At 46.1% G+C, this 14,277-nt stretch overlaps 1 protein-coding gene across 1 annotated transcript in view; it reads right to left on the bottom strand.

Moving 5' to 3' along the window:
* LOC147698101 (arylsulfatase H-like) overlaps positions 1–14,277 on the bottom strand; it is a 433,996-nt gene that overhangs the window by 238,330 nt on the left and 181,389 nt on the right. Inside the window, exon 4 of the mRNA XM_086934776.1 lies at positions 280–402. Within this exon, the coding sequence (XP_086790902.1) occupies positions 280–402 (123 nt within the window). The remainder of the gene's footprint in view (positions 1–279; positions 403–14,277) is intronic.

The raw sequence follows: 14,277 nt of genomic DNA, 5'->3' as shown, positions 1-14,277 counted from the left end.
TTTGTAGTTTCATTACAGTAGCAGATTCTGTGCCTGCTCTTGTTTACTCATTGTTTGAAAGAAAGCCAGGTTTTCTGTATCTTTTGTGTTCCTTTCCCTTGCATGCATAGCCCAGTGCATTTAAGGTAGACCTTAACCTGAATAAAGAAATCATTATGTCTCACAGGTGTAGCTCTTGACTCACCTAATGAAGACACTTCTGATAAATCCTAGGACAATCTATCTAGTTGTTAACAAACAGCCACTCTCCGTGGAAAACAAAACATAAATGTACTGTACCTATCATTCCAGTGGTGTAGCCTTGCTGTTGCAGGATCTTGGCAAACGTTGTTTCATTTGTGGGGAGGCCTCCTGATGCACCAACCCAAAAAAGCACACGGTATGCACTGTCAGAATCCATGCCTAAATCACAGAAGATGTGAAGACATTATTGCCATGTTAGAAAATGTTTACAAACTTCTTAAAGCTTTTATAGATCAGTGACAGACAAAATCAATACTTGAGTTATAACATACCTGAATTTGACACAGGTATCTATACTTGATTTTCCACTTTATCAGAAATACAAAGCTGGTGTATGTGAATAGAGAATCTTTCAATAATTAAATTCAGATACCAATGAGGAGACTCTGCATTGTATCTACAAAAAATAACAAGCATTGGCAATACTAATAGCCCTTGCTTTAAAGTGGAATATTATGTCAGGTTAACGATTTACAATTAGATAGTACGGTAGGGCAAACTATTACCCTAGTTCTGAAGAGATGGCTGTGGTAGTATAGGATGGCCTCCTTAACTCTAATGCAGGGGGTTGTGCTGCATTGAGAAACACAGTATCAACTGGCTGGGGGTATGTTTTTTAAAGATGGAAACGGGGCTTCCCATTTAAGAGTGATACATGCTAATTATAGATAAGCAGCAGGTTACCACTGTCTTTACTTTGCATGCCAATGAGTGTATTGACCCCTGAAGGGTACGTGACTGAGTTGACTGTGCTAGGATTTGACATGTTTAGCACTGACTACAACTAACGTCAGGATTAATCCTTGAATCACTGAGCTATCTGATTGGCAGGAGAAGAGAAGTATTGAAGAGCAAAATTATAGTTTGCATTGTGATATCTTGCCAAGCAAAAAATGTCCAGTCTTCCTTGAAGTGACTGAATAACGTGTGGAGTGGCAGCATAAGCTGGGACTATAGTAATGGACACAGTTAAACTTGGAGGATAGCTTTGGTCAGCTCTGCTTGAGAGGAAAGAAGAGTAGACTTGCTGCCTGTAAACAAAAAGTCATTTCGGGCCCAAATATTCAGAGGTTCTTGCTTGCACTTGCTCAGTGCTGCTACATGGGTGCTGGAACGACTGATTTTGGGGCAGATTATGAGTCTGGTGGTCCACAGACTTCCAGACTCATAGGGGGGCAGTGGTCTCCTGACTACCTAATTATAATAAGGGCAGTCAGACCTCGATTGCCCCACAGCAGCCTCCAGGGAACGTGCTAAAGCGGTTAGGAAGCCAAGCATATTACAAGTTTCCTCTCCGTCAGGGTTTTCATGGCAGTTCCACCGCCATGAAAACCCTGGCAGAGAGGAAACAAAGGGGCCCTACAGATACCTCAACCCCTGTAGATGGACACAGGGCACACAAAATGTCCGTGCAGGAACTGTTTTTAACATTTCCATTACAGTGCCTATTTTTAGAGGCACTACCATGGAAACACCAAAAAAAAGCCTGGGAGACAGGAGAATACTCCTAATCTGGCGAGCAGCCCGACCACGACTTTGGCAGTGTGGCAGCAGGGTGGACCCAGGCTGCACCTCCAAAGTAGTAATCAGGCCCATAGTGTATTTTTACTAATATATCCCAAAAGTTCCTTCCACACCATTTGAAAGTCTACAATCTTAACTAATGTAGCTCAAGAGTTTACAGGGCCCGGTTCTTCTCAAAGTCCTAATATTTACATTGTATTTTGGTGCCTGAGTCCAAGAGAACATGCCAGGAGAAGGTGAATGCCCTGGTTCTTTACAGAGGTAACAATATCTCTTGGGCATCCTCATTCCTTTGTAGGCCCCTTCACAGCTCTCCCTGCCAACAAAGGGGTTTCAAAATAGAGGTGCTTATCTTTGTGACTGGTGAGGACCCATGCTAACTTGTGATGCCAAATCATTCCTCCACCTCTGACTGACATCCATGGAACCAGTACACCATCTGTCCCACCCATGAGCAGCATTCTGAGTAAAATACAAAATCAGGGTACAGCGTTCTCGGAGTTTGTCTGTGCTTAAGCAGGCCTGGTATCTTCCTAACAAAACATCCAAAGGGGGACATAGGCAGGGCTGCAAAACCAGAAGTCTAATCATTCCCCAGAGTTAACTGAAAGGGAGTGGCTGGTGGTAGTTATGGAATCTCACACACTACTCCTTTTCTCCAGCAGGAGAAACCTAATATCTTTGGAAAGGGAACATTGTTCACTTTAGCCTTTGGTCTGCTTGGTCCTGGACCACAGTAATCAACTTATTTATTTATTTATAAAGTTTTCTATAGCCAAATAGAAAATATCATTAAGGAAGAGAAGCATGTTCTTGCTAAATCAAATTAATAAATCTATCAAGGGCAAATCGGACACTAGCTATCACTTTCGGATCTAGGAAAATGTACATTCAGCTGCAACTCTAGATTACAGTGTATACATAGAGTGAACATACCTATCTTAACAGAGCATTACAACTTTACTAGGGGTCTCACACCACAGCAGATATCCAGAAACCTTAGCATTTGGTAAAAAAAAAGGGAAGGGAAAAAAGGATTTTCACAGGTAGTAACCAGATCCCTGATAGTCAGTGCCTCCCTCTCCCAGTTTTTGCGGGACTTCTCCTTGTCACAGTGTCCTAGAGTACCCATGCTTAAGTCACTCAGATTCTCCCTGTTTCAGTGTACGTCTTCAGATTTAATATGAACTTACTGTCCTTGTCTCTTTTTCCAATCTCTCTGCATTTTCAGAATCAAATAATACATTCAGGGGTCTCAGTGTTTGTGTGCCAGTATTTCCATATCCATTACTTACTGTCTATTTTCTACGGTTCCTACACTCAATTCTGTGTATCGCTTTCACAGTGTCTGTCGCATTTTTGTCAATCTTACTGCCAGATTCATGAAGCCAAATTGAGATCGCAATAGCTGCGAAAACGATATTGCGATCGCAATTCAATGAAAAGGTATTCAAGAACAAAAAATCGCAGAATCCTGGTAGAAGTCCATTAGCGAATCGTTAAATGCGAGAAACCATGGATTCTGCGAATAAATCTGCGATATCGCAAATAAATCGCAATCGCTATTCAAGAAATATCGCAATTTGCGAATAACCCAAAAATCGCATTTAGCGACGCGCAATTTAAGGAGAACTCAAACCAGGTGGTAACCAGTAAGGAATTTTTTTTTTAAAAAAACGTTTCCTAATCAGCAACAGGTGCTGGCCTGACCAAACACACTTAAGGAGATGCAGCTGCATTAGGACTCTCACAATGCCAGGACTCTACATGGTGGTCAGGCGGCGAAGGCTACAGCGATCAGCACGGAACAGACGTAGGATCCAGGAGAAGATATTCCGCCAGCGGGTCACCCTGCTGGGCCAAACCAGAGAGCAAATATACGCTAAGTACCGCCTGAATGGGCCAATGATCATCAAGCTAATCCAGGACCTGGACCCCCTGATGCAGCATCCAACAAGGCGGACCAATGCCGTGCCCACACATGTCCAGGTATTGTGCAGCCTGCACCTTCTGGCCTCCGGAAGCTTTCAGGGGATAGTTGCAGTTGCTGGGGGGATATCCCAGCCCACCATGTCCCGCTGCCTAAGGAGTTTCCTAGATGCAATGCTGACCCAGCTACACCACCACATCTCATTCCCCACGAGCCAACAGGACTTGGATGAGACCAAGCATCAATTTTACAATGTTGCTCAATTTCCACATGTGATAGGATGCATTGACTGTACCCACATCCACATCTGCCCACCAGCTCAAATGGAATACATGACCGCAACCGCAAGTCCTACCACTCCCTCAACATCCAGATGGTGTGCAATGCTAAGACATACATCACGGACATAGTGGCACAGTACCCGGGGAGCACACATGACTCCTTCATATTCCGGCACAGCGGCCTCCACACACGACTGGCCAGGGGAGACTTTGGTGAAGGACACCTACTCGGTAAGTACACTTGCCCCACAATGTTACACTGTGATGATGTAGCTGCGCAGCATAGGCACTCACCCTCTGCTCCTCTCATTCAGGTGACAGTGACAACGCTCTCCGTGAGTACCTCCTCACCCCATACCTCAACCCTGCAACACCACAGCAACGGCGTTACAATGTAGCACACATACGCACAAGAAATTGCATTGAGAGGACATTTGGCCTTCTGAAGAGCAGATTCCGCATACTTCACAAGACTGGTGGGGCCATCAAATACGATCCTGAGGTCTGCTGCCGCATTGTGGCTGTGTATGCTATACTACACAACATTTCTACCAAGCGCCGGATACCTGTAGAGATATCTGGCAGTGAGTCGGAAGGGGAGCACCGCCCACCTGCACATGCGCGTCATGCACGCGGGGAACATCCTGCAGAAGGACACAGACGGCGCAACCAAATCACAATGAACTGTTTCTAGTGCACCCACTCCCCTCACCCAACACTTCACTCATGCATGACAATGGAAATAATGACATGAGTCTGATGTACAATTATTGAATAAATATTATTGTTGGTTGCATAATAATAAGGCATTATTTGAATCAGTTACATATGAGGAGTATTGTGCCATTCTGCTCAATATTTACTAGTGGACATGCTTATGTCAGCAGCATGTCCCTGCCCATGTAGATAAATGTCATTGGCACCTCCGGCGCAAAGCTCCCAGTCGCCTCTCAGGCTCCTCCTCCGGCAGAGCACGTGATCCCGCACTGGGCCTGCTGCTGCGGCGTAGGACACTGACCTGTGTCGCAGACAGGCTGCTGAGACTCGATGTCCCCTCGCTTGTGTCATCCCCTCCTGTGTGGCCTTGGCCAGTTGGTTGCAGAGCCTGGACAGCAGTGGTCACCTGCTCGAGTGCACGTGCCACATCCTCACAGCATTGTACCATCTGCAGCTGCATTGCCATAGACCTACAGACAGCTGGGAGGTGGCATTTCCTATCACGTAATTTGAACGCGTGTTCGCCGATAGGCGTGTGAGGAGCTGGTGGTGGCGGCGGCTGGTGAGGTTACACTGGCTGACCATGGCCGCATTGTTTGCCTCCATGGCTGTGGTCATCCGGTCAATGCGATCAGACAGATTCCCAACATTCCTGCCTGTGTTGTGCAGCTGCAGGTATATAGCACCTAGGTGTCGTGCCTGTAATTGGTGCACGTGCAGCATGCAGTGCTCAATTGAGAGCCCTGGCACACGCACAGCCATCCCCCTCCTGCCGGTGCGTGGTGTACTCTGCCGCCACTCCCTGACATGCCTGCTGTGCTGGCTGGGCACAGTGGGTGCGCGTTGTGTCGCTGGTCTTGCAGCACCTGATGTTGATGGTGCCACTGGCAAGGGTCTTGCAGCTGGCAATGGTGGTGTGCCTGATGTAGCTGCCCTTCCAGGTGGTGGTATGCATGCTGGCACTGGTGCTTGGACAGATGGAGCTGGTTGTGTGGATGTTTCCTCTTCCTCACCCTCAGGCTCCTCTTGTGTGTCATCAATCTGCAGCCTCTCACTATCGCTGCTGGTGTTATCTGCGCCACCTGTGATGGAAAGTGGACGTACATTAATTACATGTATCTTGGACATGTGAGGTTGCTACATGCATGCTGGCTACCCTTCCCTGACTGGCTGTTGCATTGCGTACATTGGGACATGTCTGGCTGCATGTGAGTTTTTGTACATTGTGGTCAGACTACATGTCCCACAATGCAATAGGGATGTACTGATGTGCATGGGCTGCATGACTGGGGTTCATTAAGGGAGGCTATAGGGTCATGGCCATTGTTAGGGGACAGGGTCGCAGTCGCATGGCACTTACCTTGGCTGTCTTGGGTGGGTCGGGATGAGTCCAGACGGGTAACCCCAACACATGCCTCAGGCTGCAATGTGTACACCACACAATCCTCCAAAGGGGTGTTGGGAGGGACTGTAGGCTCTCCCCCTCCAGTTGCAAGGTGCTCACCCAGCCTCTCAGCCACCCTCTCCTTGGCACGACCTCGGAGGTCGTACCACCTCTTTTTGAGGTCGTCTATGGATCTCTGTGTGACTCCTACTGCGTTCACTTTGGCACGGATGAGCAGCCACAGTCGCCGTTTCTCGGCCTCAGGCACCCTCCTGGAGTCCTTGCCAAAAAGTTTATCATGGTCTTTGCAGACTCCATCGATAAGGTGCTCCAGCTCCTGTTCCGAGAACTTGATCTTGCGCTTTCTCCGGGTGTCACTGGGCCCTGCTGCTGCTTCCTCTGACATAGCTGCAGTCTGCAGTATCCAAAAATCGAAAACTGGAGATGGTTTTAGAGGAGCTCTGAGTAGTGCTGCTTCAAATTCTGCCTCAGTGTTCTCAATGGGGGAGGGAACTCCCTGCTTCCTGGTTGTGATGTCATCACTGTGCTCGAAATGCGACTTCCCGTTTTTGCGATCTTGCTATTAGCGAGATCGCAATTTGCGATCTCGCTAATTGCGAGATCGCAATTCCAACACGAAAAATGACCGATTTTGCGATTTTACTGCGATTTCGGAAAAACGATATTGGCTTTTGCGGCAGAATGCGATTCGCTATATTTTTTTGCTGATTTACATGAATCCCATTCTGCGAATTCTAAATTGCGATTCGGTATTAATCGCAATTTAAAATTCGCAGAATTTGGTTTTCATGAATCTAAATGATAATCTTTGTTTTTTTCAGTGAATTTCTATGTTTTTTTATCCATTTCCTAACTATAGCGTCCCTGTAACCTTTGGTTATTTCTGTGAATTTCTAAGGTTTTTTAAATACAAATTCCTACCTATAACGTCCCTGTAAACTTTGTTTTTTTTCCATGAATTTCTATGGTTTTTCAACTAGGAGTCACGTTTGCAGAGTGGTGGAGAAAGGGGGTTGGGCCTCCAAACTGCTCTCATAAGAATCAATATCCTTGTGCCAGTGTCTTAGTAGCTTAGTATCTCCATACTGCTTCAAAATCTCCCTGCATCGGTGTGCCTGCGTTCCTACAACAGTGTGTGTTTACAACTGAACCTGTGTTTGCATTACATTACATATGGTTGGGACAAGAGTCAAGTGGGGAGTCTAGAGGGCATTGAATCGGGTGTTGAACATCTAGTGAATTGTTTGTACACCTGGGTGAACGAAGAGTATGCTAGACGATGGAGAATAATGACTTAAGGGGAGAACACTAGCCTAACAACAACATTGGTCCAAATAAATGAAAGTCTCTAATATAAAGCATCTTTGTCCAAGGCTGGCAGGGATAATGCTCCCCCTCTCCGGCCTTTTGGAAACAATTTACAAAGCAGTCATATCTGCGGTACCAGGCGCACTGTGGTACGAAGAGATCCTTTCTGTCATGGATTTAGCCGGGAGAGATTTATGGATGGAAGGAGCTTGTACCACAAAGCTGTGTCCACCTGATCTGATCTTCTGTAATTTTGGAATAGAAAGTAAATTCAAGTAAGGAGATCTCTGGTTTTGTGCAGGTGTATGCATTTCCACCTGGTCTGCAATGAAGTGAGGGGCTAGACCTCTGAACCCTTTAGAGTTGACGCAGAGGGTCTTAGGGGCATATCACCAAGAACCGGAGATAATTATCGCTAAGCGCACTTAGCGCTGGGATAATTATCGCCAGCCACCTCTGGTTTCTATCCCTGAGATAGCGCACTATCAGCTACGCTTATCTCAAAAGCGATAGAAATATTAGCGATAGCTACATATTGTGCGACTGTCGCTGGAAATTCAGCGATAGTCGCACAATGATTGGCGAATCTTTGGTGATAGGGCAGGGCAGACTTAACCATGATATCCACTGTCCATTGGATATCATGGTTGGGTCAAACTACAGGCAGGCGTAAGGAAAGTAGCGATAACCATGGTTAGTGCTACTCTTCTTATCGCTGTGCTTGTTAGCATGCCCATTGATAATTGGAGAAATGTCAGTTAGCGGCATGTTTTCCCCTGTTATTCTGCGAAGGAATGCCCACTTTGCATCTCATTAGGCTCTCTTTGAACAACATTGCTTTCCCTGTGTGGGAAAGTGCACCTTGCCTGGAGGTACTGAAATACCTGCTTGCAGCAAAATTGTGAACACTTATGCCTCAAATTGTAAAGCGCTCTGATATCCTTCGATATCAAGTTCGCGCTATATAAAACTTTATAAATAAATAAATAAATAAAATAAATATTGGGACAGAGAAAATTACAGATCCCACAAAGTAAATTAAAATCCTTTGCTGGATTAGTTACTTCTCTATGGACCAGATAATTATAAAAATTCAAAGGTAACTCTTTGTTATGTAAATATTTATCTCAACATATTGCACTACTGCTCTGGGTTTGTGGTTTTAGGGCAGCCTCCAGTTAATGGTAATAGATGTAGCTAAAAACAGTAACACTGTATTCCTCAATTCAATATTACTATCCTGACAGAATGCTAGCAGAATATACTAGGTCACAGCATCTGTATATAACACAAGGTTTTACGAATTAACTACTAATATTTTTTAATATAAAGATCTGTTTTGCTACTTGGTTATAACATAGTGAAAGTAATTTCTTGTCACAAGACTAAAAAATGTATTTGAGAATGTAAAGTTCCCGGCTGACCCTTGGTGAATACTGCAAATCGTGAGATTGAACAGAGTCATTCAAGCTTTCCAAGCCTAATGCATAACAGTCCTGCTTTTGAAAAAGAGGCATCATGAAATAATGCAATGTTTATGAACAATTCATAACCCCAGGCATTTTATAGTCCATTAATAAAATATTACTTTTATTAAATTTGTAATTTTGTTTGACTGCAACCCCCAACTGCAGTGATTTTCAGTAGTTCTTTGTATCCCGCTGAGCATGTTTCACTAGAATCCACTAGCATGTCAAATTATTGGAAGTTGTCTGTTATACCAGAGGCGAGACCTCTGTCAAATATATGATATTAGCAAAATAGCTTAGGAAGTTAAATCCCTGCAGCAGAAATCAACTGTAGCATGCTAATTAAAAATTAAACTCCCTATGTGAAATTCAGCTCAGCACAAATGTAAGTTACACAGTGGTCGCGCCCACTGATTTAATTTTACCATCCAGAAAATTCAGCTGGTTAAAGCACATTGGGAATGGTCTGCAGTGTAACCAGTCTGCAGTCCCTGGCCTCTGCCCCCGGCATCTGCTCCCACCTGATCCTCTAACAAGACACCACCTGGCGGGTCCATGTGAACATTTAATCATCCCCACTGCCAATGAAAATCTTCTCCCTCCCATCCACGTTGCCCCAAACCGGCCACCCTTTAGACATTTGCCACCAACCCAAAGTGGGTGGTAAATGTCTGTTTTAAACCTCCTACATTGGTAATTCCCTGTAGAATGCTGCCTTGTAGAGCTTGGTTTACAAAGTTATTCCCTATTCCTTGGGGTTTAACTCATAATAGGAGGATTTCTGGGTCATGAACAGGTAATGAGGAATTGTGTGCAGATATTTTGGGTGGGCAGAATTTCCATTACCATCTTAAATCTCCTCATAAAATTCACCCTGTCTACTGTCATTGGATCACGCAAACCAAAGTCTCTCCCTTTTAGAACATTCATTGCTTATCGCAAAAATATTGTTGTTACTTTTACTAGTTTTATCGACCAGTAATTTTCACATCTGACTCCACAGTCCTTTCCCAGCTGCCTTGTAAGCCGTGTTTGTTCTTGGGTCCGAGGAACACTAAATGACGCCAGAAGTCGAAAATAAAAGGTCTGGGAATGAGAATTACAGAATTCTGCAAGCTGTACATTTCACTCAAGCATCTATAAATGATGGGGATACGAGTAACAGCGTAAAGCTGACCACTTGAATAGCCTTGTAAAAACACATCTATTGTACTGCAAGAAGACCTGGTCTCAGGCTGACTATACAGGGCAAGTCAGATACTACTACAATGCTACTGATATTGGGCCCTAAGATTCATTCAATGGCTGAACTAGAGAATAGATTTTCCGATTTGGATAATCTCTCAAATGCCTGGAAAACTATTTACCACTATCACTGTGCTATGATGAATACCTGACTGATACTCTGCTTGGACTCAAATATTTTCATAAAAGGCATTTACCATATCTGCTAGAGGTTCAGAGTTGGTTCTCTCCGAGCCGGTGTATGTATCATAGTGTATATATTGTAATAGTGCCCATACATGCAGGGCACTAGGACAGGTTCGAGTGGGGACGAGGGCGGGCGGAAAGGGAGGAGCCAAGGGCTAGGGACGGCAGTTAGCCGTTAGCTCCGGAAGGAAGAAGCACAAAGAATAAAGAGCTGTGACCTGCAATCCGTGTCTGCGTGTATTTTGTATAACGCAGGACACTACAACTGGCGCCGAAGGTGCCTCTCGATCAGCACGTGTGCACGAGGACGGCTAGCTCGGTGAGCGTCCACAGAGAATAGGCGTTCATCGCAGCAACCAGGCGGTAATCGACCAACCCGGAGCTCGGCCCATGTGTGGAGGGCTTGAGCTGCTGCACAAAACGCCCAGCTGGAGCTCACCCCGGCGGCGGAATAAGCAAAGTTCATCCCGCGTGTGGGGGTGTGAGCAGGTCGCCTAAAGTGCCCACCGAGAGCCCACCCCGGCGGCAGAAGAAACGGAGCTCGCCCTGCATGTAGAGGCTGGAGCGTCCCTTCAAAAGTGCCCACCGGGAGCCCACCCCGGCGGCAAGAGTCAAAGGAAGTCACCCTACCTGAAGCGGTGACTCCAGCGGTGGATCCTGGCTGCAACCGACAAGCGGTGAGTGAAAGCACCGAGTGAGAGTGACCCCGGTGAAGAAATAAACAAAAACGGACGAAATCCCGCCGAAAACGAGATTCCCGCACGGCCATTTTAGAGTCAGGCAGCAGTATCCAATCCCCTGCGAGGGATCATCGGCGGCCATTTTGAAGTCCGGCAAAGAGCCTGAAACAGCAAACTAGCATTGGCGAGTGACAAACAAGCACTGGCGAATGTAACAGGACCAACAAACAAGCACTGGTGAGTGCAACAAAAGTAATAATCAAGCACTGGTAAGTGCAATAAAGACAGCAAACAAGCATTGGTGAGTGACAAACAAGCATTGGTGAATGCAACAGGCCCAACAAACAAGCACTGGCGAGTGCAACAGGAGTAACAAACAAGCACTGGCGAGTGCAACAAAAGCGATAATAAAGCACTGGCAAGTGCAATAAAGACAGCAAATAAGCACTGGCGAGTGCAACGGAAGCAACAAACAAGCACTGGCTAGTGCAACAGAAGTAACAAACAAGCACTGGCGAGTGCAACAGAAAATAACAGAGAGTGACTAAGGCCTGTAAAAGCAGTCAGGAACCACAGGTGTGCAATGCCCGACCTAGCCTACACAGGCAAGATGAGAGCCTCATTTCTGCGCTGCCCCAAGCCCCTCATTCTTGAATCTGGTGGGAGCATGGGTCCGCGATGGCAAGAATGGATAGAAGATTTTGAGGACTTCATGAAAGCGTCCAAGGTGACAGACCTCGAAGAGCAACTGTTTGCTCTCAAGAACCTGATTGGCAGGGAAGGTGGATGAATCATAAAAGAACTGCCAGATGAGTCCTCTGGTTCGTACGATAAATTCCGCGAGGCACTAGACCACAAGTTCCTACACAAAAGGAAAGTCGACTATGAGCAGTACACGTTCAACCTGGCCGCATAAGAGAAAGGTGAACAAATGGGAGCGTTCATCACACATCTGAGACGGTTGGCGAAGTACTGTGATTTTGACAAGTTTTCAACTGAAGACCCCCTTCGCCTAAGAGTCATAGAAGGTTGTCTCTCTGAACCACTGAGACGCAAATTGCTCAAGAGAAGCTACGCTTTGAAAGAGATCAAAGAGATGACGAGAGTAGAGGAACAAGCCGATGAACATGCAAAGAAAATGGAAGCGGGGAAAGGAGAGAGACGGGAACAAGTATTCAGGATGCAGTCTCGACAAGTGCATGGACGATCCCCACCACAGGTGCGTTCCTCCAGATCCAAGAAACATCACCACCAGTCAAGCAAAGGACACAAAGGCACAAGTCACACGAGGGGACGATCAGACAGACAACTCAAATGCTACAGATGTGGATACGACTTCCCGCATGCAGATGCATGCCCAGCACTAGGACAACAATGCCGGAAGTGTGGTAGAGACAACCACTTTGAAAGCATGTGCGGGGTAGTACCAAAGAGTGATCAAAGGGGAAGGCACCGGCAAAACCAGCCTTCAAACAGTCGTCACCATGTCAGAGCAGTCCAGGATAGACGAGACTCATCCACTGGGTCGTCACAATCCAGCTGCCACTCTTGCAGGACATGTCAATCTCGGCGGTCGTCATCAAGAGAATCCCGATCCCCATCACCCATCTCCCAAGACCAAAAGGAATACATTTATTGTGTAACTGACCCTGATCGGCTAAAGGAGTACCAGCGGCTAGACATCAGAGTTGGCTCTCACCCCACCAAATTCGTGATAGATAGTGGGGCATCGCTAAACTACTTACCTGTAACAGAATACCAATGCATGAAACCACCGCCAAGGCTAGCTAATGCCCATGTGCAAGTGTATACGTGGATGTCCAAGAAGCCACTAACGTGTCTTGGGAAGTTTGCGACCGAACTGTCATATCAAGATCGAACAATATCAGCCTACATCCATGTCATCGAGGGGCCTGAGGCCGACTGCCTCCTGAGCCTGGCCACTGCAGAACGATTGAAATTGGTGGACATCTTATTCAGAGTCACTGACAAACCAGCACTCATCCTGAAGTTCCCCAAGCTCTTTCAAGGCCTGGTAAAAATGAAGAACTGCCAAATAAAACTGCATATAAATGAACAAATCATACCGGTGGCACAACCCCACCGAAAAATCCTGTTTCACCTACAAGAAGCCGTGGAGAAGGAGCTCCAAGACCTGCTAGAAGCTGATATCATCGAGAGAACAGATGGACCAACCCCGTGGGTCTCCCCAGTCATGGTAGTCCCAAAGAAAGGCGAAACCAGCTGAGTCCGTCTGTGTGTGGATATGAGAGCGCCTAACACGGCAATAGAGAGAGAGAGACATCCAGGCCCTCACATCAGTGACATGATCACTTCACTCAACGGAGCAAAAGTGTTTTCAAAACTAGACCTCAACAAAGGATACCACCAACTAGAATTGCATGAAAGGTCAAGATATATTACGACATTCTCGATGCACCTTGGGCTATTCAGATACATAAGACTAAGTTTTGGGGTGTCCTCGGCAGCGGAAATATTCCAAGAGGCGATCAGGAGAACGATTCATCATGTTCCGCAGGTCCTAAACTATAGCGATGACATCCTAGTATATGGAACAACCACTCAAGAACACGACGAGGCACTTAATCAGGTCTGTCATGCACTAACAGAAGCCAACCTCACACTCAACCAAGACAAGTGTGAATTCCACAAACCAACACTGAAATTTTTTGGCCACATATTCTCTGGAAGTGGCATGAAACCAGACCCGGAAAAGGTAGTAGCGCTAAACTACACACCAAGCCCAGATGACGTGGGCGATGTACGATCGTTCCTAGGCATGGCCAGCTACTGTTCCAGATATATACCTGACTACGCCACTTTAAGTTACCCCCTGAGGATGCTCACCAAACAAGGACAGCCTTTTCAGTGGTCCACCCAATGTGAAGGGGCGTTCAGAGAGAAAAAAAAAACTGTAGAGTCGGCCAAAAATCTGGCTTACTTCAATCCAAAAAAGAAAACAGAGATAACAGTAGACGCCAGTTCCGTGGGACTAGGAGCCATCCTAGCACAATATGATAGGGAAGAAGACTAACGACACATAGTAGCATACGCCGCAGAAGTCTAACAGACACGGAGAGAGCATACTCACATCCAGAAAAGGAAAGCCTGGCTGTTGTCTGGGCGTGTGAACACTTCCACATCTTCATTTTTGGAAAGCACTTCACCTTAGTGACCGACCATCAAGCCTTGACCACAATTTTCGGAAACCTGCGAGCAAAAATGCCACCACTAATAGAGCAATGGGGCCTCCGGCTTCAGGAATACA

This window comes from Lissotriton vulgaris, chromosome 8 (genome assembly GCF_964263255.1).
Source record: "Lissotriton vulgaris chromosome 8, aLisVul1.2, whole genome shotgun sequence".
Lineage (NCBI taxonomy): Eukaryota > Metazoa > Chordata > Amphibia > Caudata > Salamandridae > Lissotriton > Lissotriton vulgaris.
This window is presented reverse-complemented; position numbering and strand designations above follow the sequence as displayed.